This window comes from Caretta caretta, chromosome 2 (genome assembly GCF_965140235.1).
Source record: "Caretta caretta isolate rCarCar2 chromosome 2, rCarCar1.hap1, whole genome shotgun sequence".
NCBI classification, from domain to species: domain Eukaryota; kingdom Metazoa; phylum Chordata; order Testudines; family Cheloniidae; genus Caretta; species Caretta caretta.
Window position 1 is genome coordinate 83,782,704 of NC_134207.1, and position 20,768 is coordinate 83,803,471.

The window sequence follows — 20,768 nt, forward strand, 5'->3', positions numbered from 1 at the left end:
GTATATCTAAAAATTGATTCTAATAAGCTCTTGACAGACAAACTGAAGACCTGCCCATAATTTATATTTTTTGATAAAATAAATAATTTCCTGAAGGGGTATAACAAGAGGCCCTATCGAAACTAGATACTACCAGCCAAGATGGCAGTGTCTGAGCTAGGTCCTTAAGCCTTTGAAAGATGTTAATCATCATTAAAGGGTCTTTGTATCATCAGTGGTCCAGTTCCTAGAAAATGCATGAGTCTAAAGCCTATGCGCGTATAACTGGAGATAAGTTTTAAGTAGCAGCCCTGGATCAGGTGGGCTAGATCAGAGAGAGCTCTGGACACAGAGAATTTTTGCTGTATACCGCAGCATGATGCTCAGAGGAGGATCAAAGAGGGCAGTAAGATGTTAGCTATTTACTTCATTAACGGAGACTACTTTATCTAGTTTAGCTGATAAGTGCAAACCCAGATATGTTATACAAACCACTTCTTCTGTTTTAATTCTATTTTCTCTGTCTTTAATAAACTTTGTTTTTGTTAAGATCATTGCTGTATGGGCAATTTTGCACAGACATCCCTTAAGAGATGCAAACCTTGCAACCAACTGCTGAAGGGTAGAATGTCTGGATCCTACTCCCTGCTCTCAGTCTCAGACAAGAAGCATGGACAAGTGTCCCATCCCAGCGAGTCGAGTTACAGAAGCAGAAGGATTAAGCAATAGATGAGAGTTGTTGTGTGTATTAGTCACAAACTTAAAGCTACAAGCTGCAATATAAAGGTCTACTACAAACTGAAAATAACCAGAAATTCAAATTTCAGGCTGATATTCAAAGAATGTTTACTCCCCGCCCCCCTTTGCCATGGAGTGAGCAAGAGTATAATCATTAACTTTAAATAGATTAGTTTTACATTGACTGGTGCCAGAAGAATCTTAACTACATACTTTTGCATTTAATTTCCTTAAGAAAACATCTGGAAAACCAAGAACACTATTTTATTAATGTTTTTAACAACAGAAAGAATGTAAGTTTCATTCTGAAGGGAAAGGAATAGTAAACTCATCTTGCAACCCCTTTCAGACCTTGATATTTAATTCATGTTTTGGTTTCAGCTTTCTATGGATTGTTACACAGATTTTACAACTAATTTGGAGATTTATTCTGTTTATTTTGTATCCCATAGAGTTATTTTTCTTGCCAACCAAATTTAATCCGTTAATTCGTAGTTCTTGACTTTTTTTTTTTAAATAACATAGGTTAGCTAAGTACCATGTAGGAAACTAAAAGTTTTAAAAGCAGCTTTGGGCATTATAAATATAAATCATCAGTGTATTGAAAACAAATCTAATGAAACCTTAGCTAACAGATTGGAAGAATTCCTGATGCTAGCAAAATTCTATCTTTCATTGTAATATCACCACACAAAGGAGAAGCTGAACTCTGAGGTAGAGGGGACTGTTGTAAAAATGTACTTCACTTTTCTTTAGTGTCCAAGATTTAAGGCCTAACTCCTTAGAAACAAACAAAAGTATCCTAACAGTTCATTTGGGGATCAAATATAATAATTTTTTCTCATAAACTGGTATTTCTTCTGATTTGCAGTGATCAGAAAGGTCTATGTAAAAAGCCAGCTTACTAGTGCACAGGATGCAAGTGTGAGGACAAAAGGACAAAATCATCCCCAGTGTAAGTCCATTCACTTCAGTGGAATTACTCAAGAGATAAATTTGACTCAAGAAGTCAGTGTCTTCTGAAATGCAATGGAACAGACAGAACTGTAAGAAACATGCCCTGATGTTCAACCTTCACAATGAAAACAAATATGGGTGACAGGAGAGATGTGGAGAGTAGAGAAACAGGAAGTTGAGGAGAGTGCTGGACTGAGAATGGACTCTGGGCCAATACCATGCTTCCCTCCCCTGAAATTGGGTTTGGTGGGCCCCCAAGTATGATGAATGAATGAGATGTGCATCTTCGCACAAACTCCAGCTTTTTTTCCTTGCGGCAATGGGCTAAGAAATTCCTCTCAGTGATGCCAATGAAAAATCCCAGTGAGTATTACTGAGTTGTAAAGAAGACAAAATGGTTGTAATCATACATGGAAGTGCATAATGGAATGTAGCGAGGAAGCAGAAAGAGCGAGGAAGGCCTTGAGGAGTGTAAGAAAACCAGAACTGGAGGCATGTGGAGAGAGAAGCCTGAAAATGTAGGGTTAGAAAGAGGGAGAGACATTTAGGTGAGGGTCGCCTTGTTTGCTTATTCCCATTCAGAGGTTTCATGAAGGAACAAAGAAATTGCCATAGGTCAGTTCAGACGCCTTATAGAGATAAACTCAAGGAGCTCTATCTATTTAGCTTAACAAAGACAAGGCGAAGGGGTGAACTTGATCACAGTTTATAAGCCCCTATATGGGAAACAAATATTTGATAATGAGCTCTTCAGTCTAGCAGACAAAGGTATAACAAGATCTGATGGCTGGAAGTTGAAGCTAGACAAATTCAGGCTAGAAATAAGATATATAATATAAAACTGTGAGGGCAATGAACCATTGGAACAACTTCCAAGTGGTGGATTGGGTGTTTTTTTAAAAGAGATGCTGTAGTTCAAAAGCAAACATTTTGGGGGAGTTCTATGGCCTGAGTTATAGAGGGAGTCAGACTGGATGATCACAATGGTCTCTTCTGGCCTTGGAATCCATGAATCAAAGTCCAGCTGGTAGGTTATCTCTGACAGTAAGCAGCATCAGATTCTTCAAATGAATATGCAAGATCCCGGAAAAGACAGTTATGCAGTAACATGCCTAATGTGGAAGCTTCTTCTGAGTCCCAGGCAGTTAGTGGCTGGCTTAACATGGAGGACTGATAGCCCATGTAAGAGCCAGATCCTCAGCTGCTGTAAATTGATCTATGCCCACTTAACCTGCTAAGGGTCTGGCTCTGTTTTTATCAAGCTAATATAACTGGGGATCTTCTTATCCCTACAAGTAACTAATCATCATTGAATCCTAGTAAGTTTTTTGTTTCAATATCTTGTAGCAATGAGTTCCATGGGTTACTTATAAGTTGTGCAAAAAATGTGTTTTGTTGTAAATATGTTTAATTTATTACGTTCCCTCTTGTTATTGTATTACACTAAAGGGTAAATGGGAGCACCTTTCGTTTATATTCATAGTTCAATACACCAACATCGTGTCTTCTCTTATGAAATCTTCTCTCTAACCAGTTCTGATCATTTTAATTTTTCCCATATAGAAGTCCTTCCAAGCCTCTAAACTGTGTTTGCTGCCTTTCTCTGTCCCTTTCCTATTTCTACTATTTCCTTTTTGAGGTGATGTGAACAAAGCACAGAATCAAAGGGAAGGGGAACCATCAGTGTATATAGTAGTCCCATTGTAATATTTTCAGCATTATTTTTCCCTTTTCTTAATACAGCCAAGCTTTTAACTGGCTTTTTTCCCTAACCAATACTGCACAGCGAGCAGATGTTTGCATTGATCTGTCAGGAATGATGCCTGTATTATTTTGTGGTGATAGCTGAATTGAATAACAATATGTATGACAGGTTTCAGAGTAGCAGCCATGTTAGTCTGTATCCGTAAAAAGAAAAAGGAGTACCTGTAGCACCTTAGAGACTAACAAATTTATTAGAGCATAAGCTTTATGTATGAGAAGATCAAACTGTTCTTTTCAATGTGCATTACTTTTACTCATATATAATTTTCTCAGGCAAAACATTGTTTAGCATTGTTTGATTCTTTGGAATTTCCTCAGTCTTCAGAATATTTTTTTAGAATTGGCTTAAACACTGATGAATAAGCAATTTATCAGGTTTGGCACTACCCTGTTTATCCCTGCTTCCAGATCATTAAGAACAATATTCATTATACTTTTGAACTCCTCAGATAAAAAGTATTAATACATTAAGTGACACCATTCCTGGCCCCTCCTTTACACAAGATGAACTCTAGGGGTGGATTCTGGTACTTGTGTGGAGCCTTACTGAAGTCCTTGGCTCTCCAAATTAATATGCTTCCATATTGAAAACTGGTAAGTTAATTATACATTTTATTTTAAATCTCCACAAATGTCTAATCTAATGTCAAAACTTTATAGCCGTTTGAAAGAGAAACTTCAAAGTTTGTCTAATGTAGACTATGCCAAACATACAATGAATCATGTTAACAGAAGTTTAATTCTGCAATAATCTCATAACTGAAAATAAAATAAATCCATTCTCCTCTCTATCTCTTTCTAATACTTGGAGCTCTTGCTTGGATTCCTGTTCGAAAGTGAAACACTGTGACAGATATGGTACATACCTTTGTATCCCAGAATGGCTACTGTTATTGTTAGCAAGGCACACAAAATATATAGTAATATGATGGAGAACTTCAGTGCCCAGTTATTTTTACATTTGGTACATTGAGTCCCCTCCTGAATACCTGCAAAAGAAGATGGGACTTTAAAATCAGGTCAAAGAGTAAGCTTTTATTGTGGTTTCTTTGTCTAAATCACATACATATATAATAATTGTACACATACTTGTCTACACTGCAAGTGATAGCTAACATTCCATGGACTCCGGGCTCACTATAGCCTCACTTTAGTGATATGCTCCTTTTAAGGTTTCAGATGAGTAATAACTGGATTAAATTTAACTGGAAAACCAAATGTGGCTTTATTTGAAAAAAAAACAACAACCACTATTATCATGAGTCTGGTAGTGAGACTAGGTTGCAATTAAGCCAAAAATTTATGGCAATATTCTCTGTCTAGATCCTGATGGTAATAATTCAGTTTTAACATTCAACTTCCCTGCACTGTTAGCAGTGGGTGACATTCACACACAGAAAAAGTAGAACTGAAATTAAGTACTACTCTGAATGTCTGAAAGGAGACTTTTGCACTATTTTGCAACTTTTATATTGACACATGGACTTAGAAGATAAATATTAGCACTTCTTTTTATTTTCACTGTGTAAAATAATGTTAATGAGATTTAGGGCTTGTCCATAGAAGCATAGTTATACTGGTATATCTCCCTGTGTGGACACCAGCAGGAGTTATATCAGTATAATTATGCTACTCATACCATTTCCCCACATAAGTGAGTTCTAAAAAAGAGAGAATAGGGAAAGGAATCTCCAGTGATGAGAGAAAATGAACCATTAATATTTGGTATTTGAGCTTTTTACAGAAGATATGAATGTCGGCCTGTTGTGAGACTCTTCTGTCAATGATCACAGGTTATAGCACATATATAAGCATTGAAAGCTTTCATTAGATTATCAATAATTGCAGGGGAAACAGGGACATATAAAAACATTAGAATGTGAAGACCATGTTGGAATGAATGGACCAGGTTGAGCCCTCATTAGGCAAGCATGAATATAGCCCCCTGCGTCTATTAAAAATGAACTTCCTTGACCTTTTACCCTATTTATTTACTACTAATGGAGTCACAAAGGAGAGCGCTTTAGTAGGTTGGGTGTACCAAATTACTGATCTAATGAAAACTTGCTCAGAAACTTTTTATGAGTAAATTATATTTCCCCTGGGGATCAACCCACCAGCTGATTTTACTTTTCTCCAACTTGTGACCTTCTGCACAGTGCTATTCTTCAGGGAAATGCACAGGCAGCTTCAGCTGTGTTTATTGAGGACTGATGACAGAAATAGCAAGTTAACTCTTGTTATCTCAAAGAGTAACAGGTTCTCGTGGTTTTCTTAAACCTAAAGTGCTTTAAAAAGGGATTTTCATACAGAGGCAAATTCAAGAAGAGAGATTTATACATAAAGTAAGTTTATTTGATGAGTTATTTTCTCAGTCCCCTTCGCTAGTGTTATTTCATATATCAGGCTTGGATAACACTGAAATGAACACTTCACAGGCCAGCTCCTTCTTACACATTATGATTATGTGGCGAAGTCACACCATAATCTCATTGTTGTGACATCACATTTTGTTACAACCGGATGGATGTGATGTCATGGATTCAAAATTATGAAGTCACTGTAGGACATAGAAGAGAAGCTCAGTTGGGAAAGATCAATTCCTTTTTCAGATAGAGATACAAACCTCTCAGTAAATTGATACATGTGGCAAAAAACGGTGGGAAAACAAGTTAATGCATTTATGTTCTAAATCTAGGTTTGTTAGCATAAGCCATTTGGCCAGAAGCTCCAGAGGGGAAAGGGCTCTCTGCTCCCCCTATTGGTGAAAAGAGAGCTTCATTTGCATAGGCTATCTACCCACAATCCTGCTGGTGACACTTGGGGAGTCACCATAACTAGACATGAACTTGGATTTTGGGGGCAGTGGGCTCCCAGAGCAGCTTGGAGAGGGGAAGAGGATTTTATCTTATGACAAAGAACTGGTTTCCAAGCAGCTAGGACTCTACTCAAGGGTTTTAAGTGTGGTTGGCTCCCCTTCCTGGCTTGTACAGGATCTTGAAGTATTTGTGAGAGGGAGTTGTTCTGCCTGTTAACGGTCCCTAGAGAGGGAACACAGTTTTCCGGGCGGGGTTTGGGCCAGTTTACTTATTTGTCAAGAAGATCCCCAAATATATTGAACACAGATCTTCTTGCTGTCAGTAACGGCTTGGAGGGAGGGTTACTTTAGGTGCAGTGGAGTGCATGGTGCTTTTCAGACAAGTTTGAAAACAAGATCCCTCCTCTGAGAGGTATATAATTTAGGACCTACTTTTGTAAGTTTCTGTATGCTCTAATTATCCATGGAAATTAATGGGAGTTCAGGGCACTCAGCACATCACAGGATTGGCCTCTACCTTATACAGGTAACAGAAATTAAAGTTAATGAGAGCAGGATCAAGCCATAATATGAAAGGGCAACAGACCACAGAGGTACAACACAGAGAAGGAGGCAGAAAAAAAATGCATGTTTGATATCAGCTGCATGTTGGAAATTTGTTTGTATTAAAGTCTCACATTAAAGTTACTCATTTTCAGCTTATGATCTGTTTGCTGACACTGTACTTAATTTGATTCCCTGTGCAATGTAACAGGCTGCAACTCTCACTAATGCCCCTGAATTTAATACTGTTCATCATCTAGCACCATATATGTACCCGTATTTCGCAAGCCACCTGCTTCCTTCTCTTGGTTTTCTCTCCCTATGTATGGTCCAATTAAACAACACTTGCGCTTTATGGATCTTTCAGTTTCAGTGTATTTCAAATGGACATAAAAATGGCACCTGAACTTGAGACACTTCCATTTTTTTAACAATCCACTACTGTCAGTATTGAGATGACACACACACACACTACATAATAATAATAATGATAAACACCCATTTTTTCATGATTTGTGTGTAGAAAAACAAACATCTTCTGTATTTTCCACTGCATGCATCCGATGAAGCGAGCTGTAGCTCACGAAAGCTCATGCTCAAATAAATTGGTTAGTCTCTAAGGTGCCACAAGTACTCCTTTTCTTTTTACACACACTACAGCAGCCACACTTTAAAAATTATATTGTAATCTAATCTACCCCAAGATCTAATGTGCACAAGTGCTGGAGCAGAAAATCAGGTAGTTGTAAGTGGGTCCCTCGTCCCCCCCACAACTTTGGAGACTCTAGCACAGATAGCTATATCAATTTAACCTCTTCTGGGCTGTGGTATTTGTCTTATGTCAGGAATACATGGTGTCAAAAATATAAAGGGAAGGCTAACCACCTTTAAATCCCTCCTGGCCAGAGGAAAAAACCCTTTCACCTGTAAAGGGTTAAGAAGCTAGGATAACCTCACTGGCACCTGACCAAAATGACCAATGAGGAGACAAGATACTTTCAAAAGCTGGGAAGAGAGAGAACATCAAAGGGTCTGTGTCTGTCTGGGTGAGGCTTTTGCAGGGGACAGAACAGGAATGGAGTCTTAGAACTTAGCAAGTAATCTAGCTAGATATGCGTTAGATTATGATTTCTTTAAATGGCTGAGAAAATAAGTTGTGCTGAATAGAATGAATATTCCTGTCTGTGTGTCTTTTTGTAACCTAAGGTTTTGCCTAGAGGGATTCTCTATGTTTTGAATCTAATTACCCTGTAAGGTATTTACCATCCTGATCTTACAGAGGTGATCCTTTTCTTTTTACTGTTTCTTCTATTAAAATGTTTCTTTTCAAGAACTGAATGCTTTTTTTCATTGTTCTAAGATCCAAGGGCTTGGGTCTGTGGTCACCTATGCAAATTAGTGAGGATTTTTACCAAACCTTCCCCAAGAAGTAGGGTGCAAGGGTTGGGAGGATTTTTTGGGGGAAACACGTTTCCAAACAACGCTTTCTCAGGAACCCAGAGAAACATTTGGTGGCGGCATTGGAAAACCAAGGGCAAAGGATAAAATAGTTTGTACCTTGTGGAAGTTTTAACCTAAGCTGGTAAAAGTAAGCTTAGGAAGTTTTCATGCAGGTCCCCACATTTGTACCCTAGAGTTCAAAGTGGGGAAGGAACCTTGACACATGGATATTCATTTTGTTCCTGATAGTGGCTGGCCTTCTGATTAACTAATTAAATAGAGAGGACTACTAAAGATGACAAAAACCTGGATCTGTCTCAAATGAGAGAATAGGTACTGAACTATTTCCAGTATCTCTGGCGGAGCTTGAACAATTTAGGTTCACTTTGCTTAAAGTCCACCCAAAGTTGGTTGATCTGGTACATAAGAGGCACTTGTGAACATGGTCTCATTAAGGTTGTCTTGTGGTTTGTTAAGGTCCTTTCCTTTATAAAGGAAACAGCCATATTAGTCTGTCAGACTAACAAGAGGCAACATGGGGAAGGATTTAGAGTGAGTGTAGGGTATATGTAAAAAACTGCAACATAAAGTAGGTACCTTCTCTCAACCTTTATCATGGGAGCACAGAGTCATGGCTTGAAGTCCATATTCCATCTTTAACAGGAAAAACTTCCACTTGAGTTAATGGCATTTTGGCTATTTGGAGCCCTGAGTATAAAAACTACGAGATTTGGCTTATAGTGAATCACTGTTATCTGGCTAGGTTTGTAACATCTCATTTGGAGATCTTTTAATTAACTCAGTGGAACCAGTGTAGGACATTTTCCTACAAAGGGAACATATGTAAATCACACAGAACTGGGCTTAGCTTGAATCAGATCTTTGTTGTTCCCAACACAACATATTCCACTATGCATTCTCTACACATGGTTTTAATGATGATGTGCTCCCAGACATTTGTCACTAGCTTTGCATACCCAAAAGTCAGGGTCACTTCCGGATGATGAGCATTGCTCACTGCTGACTTTATCAACATTTAATAAATATCAGATGTGACATGCTGTGCCTTGACACACTTTTCTTTTTCCCCGACTTATTATAATACAAGCTTTGTTTTTTTCTATTCACTGTTGGGAAGACATCTGGCCAAACAGACAGCAAATCAGTACAAAGGAATCCTGCTGGCTCACATGTTTTGGGTACCCCCATCTCTGTGAACCAAGATCGTCACAATAAACATGCAAGTGAGACATCCCCCTGTTACCAGCCTTTGTAGTATTTATTTTTACAGCATTACATTCTAGTGACTGGGAACTTTGTTTTCCCGCAGGGGGTATCCATCTGCAGACTCCTTTTGTGCTACAGATAAGGCATGGTTTTTTTTTAATTACAGAAGGCTAAACACATATTCCCTTTGCCAGTCCGCAAATACTTTATCAAAAGCCAGAAGCCTCAAACATATTCTGTTTCAAGGACCACAGTTTCGAATGTTTGAGTATAACATGTATACTGTACAGATTTTCCTGCCAAATACTTCTTTTGGAATATTTTCCACTGAGCTCTCTTCTTGGCTCTTGCTTCAGAAACTTAGGTGGCCTCATAAAATCTGTGCTATAATGTAGAGTTGTGATGAAAACCCAAAATTCCCTACATAACCATGACAAAAAAGCATTGGTAAGATAACTGAAATATTGGAAGAATGTAGTGCAGGAAGCCAAAATCAATGCACTATTTAGGAAAATTCCTTTCCAGTGTGATTCAATATTGATACAGCATCTCTTGTAGCATGCAAGGAAGGCTTCAAGTGTAGTTTATATGCACCTTTATAAAACATTATCTAGAATCATGGATAACTAGAGTCATGAACCTAAATCCTTATTTAGTCTAATTTTAAAGAGGCTCAGTACAAGCAATTCCCACAGAATAAACATTGAGAAGTAGATTTTAAAATATATTTAGTTGCCAAAAGAGGCAGATAGGCACCTAGTGGGATTGTTGAAAGCACCTAAATGTCTAACTTCCTAATGCCAAGGGGAGTTAGATGCCTCAGTGCTTTTGAAAATCCCACGAGACATCTATCTGCACATTTAGATGTCTAAATACATTTAATAACATGATCCTAAGTAACTAAAATCAGGGACCCAAGTTTGAAAATTTTAGCTGGTGTAACTGACAAGTAAAATCATGATGCTTTAGCTTTAAAGACTGATAAATCTTGATAAATACTTTTAAGCATTAGGAAGGTGGTCTTACATCAACGGGGCATAAAGAGGCAATTTTCAGACTTTGGATCTTACATTTAGGCATCCAGATATGCATTTGGGTGTTTGTATTGACATCTCAGGACATCTAAAATAAGTATCTGACTGCCTGAGTGACAATTTGAGCACTAAAGGGGAAAGATTAGGTGCTCAGACATGAAAACTGGGCTCAAAATATTTAATATTTGGATCTGCTGGAGTATTAAGGGAACAAAGGGCATATTGCATTAGTATGTTCTATGCTCAGCTTACCAATGTTAACCTTCAATAAAGCTTGGAGATCGTAGAATCCAGCCAACCACAAAGTTTTAGCTGAGATTTGCAACTTTTTCCTTCATGTGGTTTTTACATGTTATTAACCTACTGCTTCATGGTATGAATCCATATAATCCCAAGTGAATAGTTAGGTTATAAATAGCAAAACTGATGATTCAGTTAAATTCTGATAGTTAACATACCTTAGAAAGCAAAAAGTCTGTAAAACATTTTAATCACTGATTTTCTAAAGTTTACAAATTACAAAAATAGGCTGATTTTTGTTGACTTTTTCAGGAACATCCACTTTGTTATTTTAGAAGTTGATTCTGCATCATAAAGGCTACAGTGGGCATTGAGGGTGCTCAGCAATCACAGGATAAGGCCCTTAGACTACGGTTATTAAGTACTCTAATTTATTAAGTACTCTAAGGGCCAGATTCTGCCACCCTTACTCAAGCTGAGTAGTACCTTACTCCACAATTCTCCCCTTTGATTCCTTAGGGCTCCTCAGAGAGTAAAATACTGCTCAGAGAGAATAAGGTTGGCAAAATCTGGTTGTCCCTTAGTTTATATATTAAACACACAAAACCTATTGTTAAAAGAACATATGGTTGCAAAGTCAAAAGTTAGGTAATGCCAGAATTAAAGTTGCCTGTACAATGCATTCCCAGCCTCCTCACCCAACAAATCCCAGCTTCCATTCTCACCCCTCGCTCCTGGTCTCCTTGCCTGCTGGTCCCAGTCTCTTTGCCCAGCCAGTCCCAGTCTCTGCACCTGCCTCTAGTGCTGGTCTCACAAGATTCCTTCTCCCAGTCTATTTCTTTCACTCTCCACTGGTCTGGCCTTTGAATCAGATAGATTCCTGCTCCATGCTGCCTAGGTATCAGCAAGGAGGTCATTGAGAGCACAAGTGAGATGACTCCCTGCTTTCAGTTCCTGTGCCCAGGCTCACACCAACCCAGAATAGCTTGGAGCAGCTGTTACAGGGAAAGTCCAGCTTCACACCTCTAGCTCTGGGCTGGGGCATGCTCAGTTGCTGTGTGAGGATGATGCATACACAGTCTGGTCAGAACTAGGAGCTGTGAGAGTCTTGAGCATGCTCAGTGAGGACAATCTTTGGAGATTTTAGCTGCTAAAATAGAAGTCTCTATTGAGCATGTTCAGACTCTGATTTTTCAAATTCTTATTACATGGCCAGATTTGCATGGTGATAGTAAAAAGCACATCCCTGACACAAAGGCCACCCTGCTGCCAAATTTTGAGTTCTTGCTCCAAAGCATGGAAAAAGACACCAGAATGTTTTAACATGTACAAAACAATGTATTTTCCCCTAGCCTTGTTCTTAGAAATAGCTGAACCATTTTGGCTGAAGTTTTCCAAATATATTCAGCCAGGAGCAGACACCTGGCATGGAAAATTTCAGCCCAAATGGTTAAAGTTTGGCAAAATTATAAGTAACTGAAAATAAGGCTTTATAATGGGAAGCATTAGACAACCCTAATAATAGGCAGCACTATCTGTCCCGCCTACCACACTACTGAAGTTACATGAGAATCTCAGGTTTCTTTAAAAAAACAAGTTTCTAGCTGAACTGGTTGCAGAGAAAAGCTTTAAAATGTGAATTACAAAAGCTCAAAACCAGAAGGCAAATAAAAGAACCCAGCATTTATTATTGTTTTAAATGTAATGATTTTTAAACCAGTCTTATGACTGGGGGGGGCTGAACCCTAATTTTTGAATACTTGGGGTTTGCAATACTGGAGATGTTTAATATCTTCAACTTCCATTGAGGTTAATGGGAATTGAAGGCACTTAGCACAGCTCATGAACCACTAAGGCTGTCAAAGGCATCCAACAGAATCCCAATTGGATTTGGGAGCCAAACTCACTTAGGCTATGTCTACACTTATCAGGGATCGACGCTGCTGTGATCGATGCAGCGGGGGTCGATTTAGCGGGTCTAGTGAAGACCCGCTACATCGACCGCAGTGAGCTCTCCAGTCAACTCTGGTACTTCACCGGAATGAGAGAATTAAGGTAAGTCAATGGGAAAGTGTTTCCCGTCGACGCAAAGCAGTGTTAGACACCGGAGTAAGTCAACCTAAGCTACATCACTCCAGCTACGTGACTAACTTAGGTTGACTTACTGCAGTAGTGTAGACAAGGCCTTAGACAAGTGGTTCCCAAACTTGTTCCACCCGCGCTGCTTCCAGCAGCTCCCATTGGCCTGAAGCAGTGAACCGCAGCCAGTGGGAGCCGCGATCGACCGAATCTGCAGATGCGTCAGGTAAACAAACTGGCCTGCCAGGGGCTTTCCCTGCACAAGCAGCGGAAGAAGTTTGGGAACCACTGCCTTAGACACCTTTGAAAATCCCAGCCTCAGTGTTTTGCTGGATCAGGCTCTAAATTCTGCACATGCGAAAAGTAGGGAAAATTCTTCACTGCAAGATCATGGAGCAGGTCCTCAAAGAATCAATCCTGAAGCACTTGCATGAGAGGAAAGTGATCAGGAACAGTCAGCATGGATTCACCAAGGGAAGGTCATGCCTGACTAATCTAATCGCCTTTTATGATGAGATTACTGGTTCTGTGGATGAAGGGAAAGCAGTGGATGTATTGTTTCTTGACTTTAGCAAAGCTTTTGACACGGTCTCCCACAGTATTCTTGTCAGCAAGTTAAGGAAGTATGGGCTGGATGAATGCACTATAAGGTGGGTAGAAAGCTGGCTAGATTGTCGGGCTCAACGGGTAGTGATCAATGGCTCCATGTCTAGTTGGCAGCCTGTCTCAAGTGGAGTGCCCCAAGGGTCGGTCCTGGGGCCGGTTTTGTTCAATATCTTCATAAATGATCTGGAGGATGGTGTGGATTGCACTCTCAGCAAATTTGCGGATGATACTAAACTGGGAGGAGTGGTAGATATGCTGGAGGGGAGGGATAGGATACAGAAGGACCTAGACAAATTGGAGGATTGGGCCAAAAGAAATCTGATGAGGTTCAACAAGGATAAGTGCAGGGTCCTGCACTTAGGACGGAAGAACCCAATGCACAGCTACAGACTAGGGACCGAATGGCTAGGCAGCAGTTCTGCGGAAAAGGACCTAGGGGTGACAGTGGACGAGAAGCTGGATATGAGTCAGCAGTGTGCCCTTGTTGCCAAGAAGGCCAATGGCATTTTGGGATGTATAAGTAGGGGCATAGCGAGCAGATCGAGGGACGTGATCGTTCCCCTCTATTCGACATTGGTGAGGCCTCATCTGGAGTACTGTGTCCAGTTTTGGGCCCCACACTACAAGAAGGATGTGGATAAATTGGAGAGAGTCCAGCGAAGGGCAACAAAAATGATTAGGGGTCTGGAACACATGACTTATGAGGAGAGGCTGAGGGAGCTGGGATTGTTTAGCCTGCAGAAGAGAAGAATGAGGGGGGATTTGATAGCTGCTTTCAACTACCTGAAAGGGGGTTCCAAAGAGGATGGCTCTAGACTGTTCTCAATGGTAGCAGATGACAGAACGAGGAGTAATGGTCTCAAGCTGCAGTGGGGGAGGTTTAGATTGGATATTAGGAAAAACTTTTTCACTAAGAGGGTGGTGAAACACTGGAATGCGTTACCTAGGGAGGTGGTAGAATCTCCTTCCTTCGAGGTTTTTAAGGTCAGGCTTGACAAAGCCCTGGCTGGGATGATTTAACTGGGAATTGGTCCTGCTTCGAGCAGGGGGTTGGACTAGATGACCTTCTGGGGTCCCTTCTAACCCTGATATTCTATGATTCCACATGTCGTGGTCCCTTTCCATGAATCCATTATCTCACTTCTGACCTAATAAAGGATCCCAAAGGGCTGGCTTTATTTTCTATGGAAAGCTCCCAGCATCAGAAATACTTTATTATGTGCAGTATATACAATCCCTTTCATTAAAGGAGGGAAGAGCCCTTATGATTCAGCTTGACCATCATCTCGCACTTATTTATATAACCCAGCCAGCATTTTGGTTTTGGCTTTGTACTTGTTCATTGTAGAATACAGAATGAATTTTCAAGGTTCCTAATTATACACCTCAACAACCATAACCATTTAATTATATAGTATTACCAAACAATGTCCTGCAGTGATTAAACATTCAATATCTTAATTAAAAGGGTACAGAAAAGGCCCAGCCACAACACAGGCAAACCACTGAGTGTCTGAATGGTTTGTTACACAAATATTCTGAGGAGAGCTGTAGGACTGTCATAGTAAATTTTGAGGAAAATCATTATAGTGCAATGTCAAGCCATAGAAATGTGGTAAGATTATTAAACTCCCAGGGGACATGAGATCTTTTAAACCATTATATTAAAACAATGCATCCAGATCTAAGATCAATCCCAAGCAAACAAGCAGCAAATGAGGGTACTTTGAAATAATAGTTTTCAACGGGTGAGCTATCACTGCATTCAGTTAATGCAAATCAAGCAGATGATCACTGAGTGCACTGCCCTGGAAGTAAGGAAATCCAATTAAACTGCTCACAAGAAAGAAAAACTAGAAAGAATTTAAACTTGTGTATGAATTAAGGAAGTGTACACTGACTCACAAGACAGCCAAAACACCAAGTAGCATTCCAGCTAAATGTTTTTTTCAAGCTGAGCCATATGTGTGCACACACGCACGCAGAGGAGATTTAGGCCAAATAACTGAAGAAAATTCTGAACAGTAAAATTTATCGGATTGTGCAACAGTCTCCTTCGAGAAGAAGTGGAGCTCCATTGTTTGAGTAAATTAAAACTCAACGAACAAAAACCTGGAAAATATATAGAAGGGAGCTGTCCTTCAGAGGCAGGGCATTTAGCCAGATGGCCTAATATGTCTTTTCTTTCCTTAAATCTGTTTAATTCTATGATGTTCAATTCTTAATCAAAACAAGGAGCTTCATCTTGAGTGTTCCCAATGGAAGGTAGTTGCTAATTAATGTTGTATAATTTGAAGACCAATCAATGTATCTGATCTTTGTCCCCTAATTTAACTTACCTTTTGTTTTTCCTTCAGTGTAATGTATTAGGCTTAATTTATATTAGTCTGAATTTTTATACCGTGGTATCGGAGTGATAGAGATTACAGTAATGGTACCTTGGTAGTTTTAAGGCAGAAGAAATAAGAAATGCATGCTGCACTGCTCTTGAGCTTCCTTTAAGAGGCCAGATTAAAGAAGTACCATCATGGTCCCAGGAGAAGCTGTAAGGGATCTTGGTTATGATGTTGAGCACCAATTATATTTGCATGGAGGTGGGGCTTATTGGGGAAATAGTGACATTGCTTAAAGGGGCAGATGAAATTCCCAGGACCTTTTCAATCAACCTTTGCATTACTATTTCCAGACTTTTTGAGTGCTTTACTTGGCAGCATAAATGTTCTTTTAACATAGATTTAAAAAAAATAGAAAAAATGAAAGCATGTGCCACTATTTTGTAAAGCACAGAGGAACACTCTCTCTCTTGCCCAATATCTACATACGATGAGGCTAGGGCTTCTTCTTTCACACATATTGCCATATTCCATAAGCCACATATATTACAACTAAAATTTCATTCAACTTTCTTATTCATTTATGTGCAAATCCAAAGGAGACTAACTGTTCAGTAGAAATGTCTGTAAAATTTCTATGTATGCACATGTGCAGTGCTCATGGAATGTTGACAGGTGATTAGTTTTATTGTATAACAATACCCAGTGTGCATCCATGAACTATGTTTTTAAACTCTTATAACTCAGAAGAACCAAAATGAATTTTCACCAGACCAGTGTAAGACACATGTATGCTCTTGGGAAGATATTTCTGACAAACTCCAAGTTTCCATCACTTGCCACTGCCATGCTACAGCTGTCTAAATAAGGTCCCAAAATAGTTTATAGCAGAAAAACTGCACTGTCTCTTTTTTCCATGCTTGCAAACTGCAGAACCATCTTTACTGAAAATTTCAGATTGAACAAATGTGTGGAACATCCAGTTGAAAAAAATGAAATAATGAAAATGATTGGGTATCCTTAACTATAGGCTTCACAATATATGGTAATGGAAAACTGACTATACAGAATTGGAGTAAGTAAATCATGAGTTAACAGCTTCAAATGAATATATAGCTTTTATCCTGCTGCCACTGAAGTCAACAGCAAAATTTCCATTGACTTCATTGAAAGTAGGATTATCCATAATGTACAAAATACTTTTTTTTCCATATGAAAAGTCTAATGGAGGGCATTATTCAGGATTTAAAATGGAAGAGATGGAGGTTCTCCTGTTAATCTTGAATAAATAACAGCAAAATAGATCTCTTACTTGGAATGAGACCAAATGAATAAAATGATGCACAAAAATAATGAGGTGAATGAAGAAGACCAATTTGAGCATAACAGGACCTATAAGAACATGAATATGGAAAACACTTGGACTCTATAAACTATGCATCAATTTATCAGGCTATGGCTGTGGATGCGCATTGTCCAAACCCATTTCTGACTAGCCTTTCCCATGGTGTCACCAGTATGCTCCAGCTCCTAATAGTGCATGGTTGCATTTAATCACTGAATAGAAGAGGAAGATCTCTGGACACACTAGGTCAAATTCACCTTAGTGTGAAAGGTTACAAATCCATTGACTACAAATCCATTCCTAATCTCAACAAACTGCATGCCCACCTACAGAAAGAAGTTCAGCTCAGCTTTAAATATTGTTCTACTGAAAAAAGATCTGGTATTAACTTCTTAGCTCTCTGAGTTTCCTGGCAGACACACTTCTTTAGTATCCAATTACCTTGCTATAAAGACACACTTCTTTAGTATCCAATTACCTCAGCATGAGCTTCCCTCACCAGACCAGAGCCTGTTTCAGGCATTTTTGCCAATGCACAAGGGCTCTGTAAGGCAAGGAAGCCACAGTTTTGGATTAATGGACTTCTCTCTGCCTATGACTAGCACTCCATAAGTTTGGGAATTATCTGCAATTGTGATTTTACCTCTTATTTTAAATTCCTTTATATTTTGGGGAGGTAATTTTCACGGCACTATATTTCATAAATTATTGTATGATGCTCCCAGCACACTGGCAGAACAGGGACTAATAGATACATTTCTTGTTTTTTCTCTTAATTAAGTTTTAGAAATAGGCAAATGCCGCATTCTACCTTTCTTTGCAAACAGATTATGAATCATGGAATTAAATCTGCTTGTCACATGTTAGGAACAAGAGAAAAAAGACATTTGATATGTGGAATGGTGTTCTGTGCAGTTTGTATTTACAGTCCAGGTAAGTAACCTATCGATAACAACATAAACCCTGTTGAAATAATATATTTACTATGTCCCTTATGCCAGTATCTTCAAATTTGTATGTAAAGGAATAAGTCTGTTAAGTAGATAAAAATCCTACTGCAAACTGGTCAACAAATTTGGTCAACAAATCTGCAAACCTGTTAAATGTGTGCACATCTGCCCAGCAACAATTTGTCACATTTATACATAAGGAAAATTCATTGAACAGCCACCTAATTAAGCAATAAACACACTACAATAAAAATAAACCTTACTATAATATGTGCTGGCTGTTAAGTGTGTTAAAAGAACATATAACCCTTACTTGATAGTTTGTGAAAGCTTGAAAAAATATTAATTGTGGGCTTTTTGAAATACCTTTTATCATGTGAAATGGCAAGGAAGGGAGAAATTGTATTTCTACTTTTGTAAAGAACATTACTGAAAATTTTGAAAAAAGGCAATGTTACAGACAAGACAAAATCTTTGCTCATGACTGGATGAAAGCAGTCATGTGATAAGTCTGAAAATTAGAATCATAGAATCATAGAATCATAGAATATAAGGGTTGGAAGGGACCCCAGAAGGTCATCTAGTCCAACCCCCTGCTCGAAGCAGGACCAATTCCCAGTTAAATCATCCCAGCCAGGGCTTTGTCAAGCCTGACCTTAAAAACCTCGAAGGAAGGAGATTCTACCACCTCCCTAGGTAACGCATTCCAGTGTTTCACCACCCTCTTAGTGAAAAAGTTTTTCCTAATATCCAATCTAAACCTCCCCCACTGCAGCTTGAGACCATTACTCCTCGTTCTGTCATCTGCTACCATTGAGAACAGTCTAGAGCCATCCTCTTTGGAACCCCCTTTCAGGTAGTTGAAAGCAGCTATCAAATCCCCCCTCATTCTTCTCTTCTGCAGGCTAAACAATCCCAGCTCCCTCAGCCTCTCCTCATAAGTCATGTGTTCCAGACCCCTAATCATTTTTGTTGCCCTTCGCTGGACTCTCTCCAATTTATCCACATCCTTCTTGTAGTGTGGGGCCCAAAACTGGACACAGTACTCCAGATGAGGCCTCACCAATGTCGAATAGAGGGGAACGATCACGTCCCTCGATCTGCTCGCTATGCCCCTACTTATACATCCCAAAATGCCATTGGCCTTCTTGGCAACAAGGGCACACTGCTGACTCATATCCAGCTTCTCGTCCACGGTCACCCCTAGGTCCTTTTCCGCAGAACTGCTGCCTAGCCATTCGGTCCCTAGTCTGTAGCTGTGCATTGGGTTCTTCCGTCCTAAGTGCAGGACCCTGCACTTATCCTTATTGAACCTCATCAGATTTCTTTTGGCCCAATCCTCCAATTTGTCTAGGTCCTTCTGTATTCTATCCCTCCCCTCCAGCGTATCTACCACTCCTCCCAGTTTAGTATCATCCGCAAATTTGCTGAGAGTGCAATCCACACCATCCTCCAGATCATTTATGAAGATATTGAACAAAACCGGCCCCAGGACCGACCCTTGGGGCACTCCACTTGATACCGGCTGCCAACTAGACATGGAGCCATTGATCACTACCCATTGAGCCCGACAATCTAGCCAGCTTTCTACCCACCTTATAGTGCATTCTTCCAGCCCATGCTTCCTTAACTTGCTGACAAGAATACTGTGGGAATTATGTGTGCTTACTTGGAGGTGAATACTACTTGGAGCAAAGCAGGCAGAAACGTAGGTCACTGCACTAAGAAACTTAGGATCCCAATTCTGATCTGACTTATACAAATATAGCCTCACTGGTTCGACAGAGTTACCTCTGATTTATATGAATGCAAGTGAAATCACAATGAAGTCTTCACTCTTCACATTTTTGTTTTAAAAAACTAATGCACAAGCACAGCAACCTGTTTCTAAAACAAACTAAATTGCCTTCATGTCTTCAAAATTCAGGGACATTGAGTCCCCATTATGCTTTCATGCTCAGCAAAATTTCAGTTGAAAAATAATTTTGGTTTATTAGGAGTGCAAAAATTGTCGACAAATGTCTGTTTCCATGTAGTTCTATTTAACACAAAAAGTTTTTTGGCTGGTTGCTTCAATGTCAAGTTTCAGCTCAGAGTGAATCTTTCCATGGCTGAGGTATACACTCCTAAAAAGAAGTCTGGGAAATGCTGATAGACAATTAACTATAGCTAATGCCACACCATGAACCACACCATGAACGGCACAGCTTTCAATGTGATGTTGGAGTGTTCACATGTGTTTCATAAAATATGCATTTTGCTAAACATATTTCACAACTCACTCCCTGTGACGTGTGAGCATCTTATTCAAGCCTGCACAGGATGAAAATGGTTGAAGACCTAGGCAGAATACTTTCACAGCAGAGACTATTGTGTTTGTCTACTTTGCATGCTTTTCTTGTTCTTTACTAATGGCTTGAAGTGCAAGAAAAGACAATTTCCTGTACACTGGTTTAAATGCAGCATTGCTCGTTTGAATAACTTTTGTCTTGCATACTCTTAACAAAAATATGTTGAAATTCTTTTTAAAGGTGGACAGAGTCAGCTCATATAACTGCTGCTGTGATAGTATTTTTAACTGACAAGATCCAAGGTGTAGTTTCTATAATTGTATAAAACCAAGTAATTAGGATGCAGAGTTGCACAATTAAAAGTGTCACTTTGACATGGATGTAACCTTAAAATAGACACAGCCAATAGACTAAACCCTGAGCA

The 20,768-nt window shown here is 39.3% G+C and overlaps 1 protein-coding gene across 1 annotated transcript in view; it reads right to left on the bottom strand.

Moving 5' to 3' along the window:
* Positions 1 to 20,768, bottom strand: part of COLEC12 (collectin subfamily member 12) — a 136,615-nt gene that overhangs the window by 24,375 nt on the left and 91,472 nt on the right. Inside the window, exon 3 of the mRNA XM_048840413.2 lies at positions 4,305 to 4,427. Coding sequence (XP_048696370.1) covers positions 4,305 to 4,427 — 123 coding nt within the window. The remainder of the gene's footprint in view (positions 1 to 4,304; positions 4,428 to 20,768) is intronic.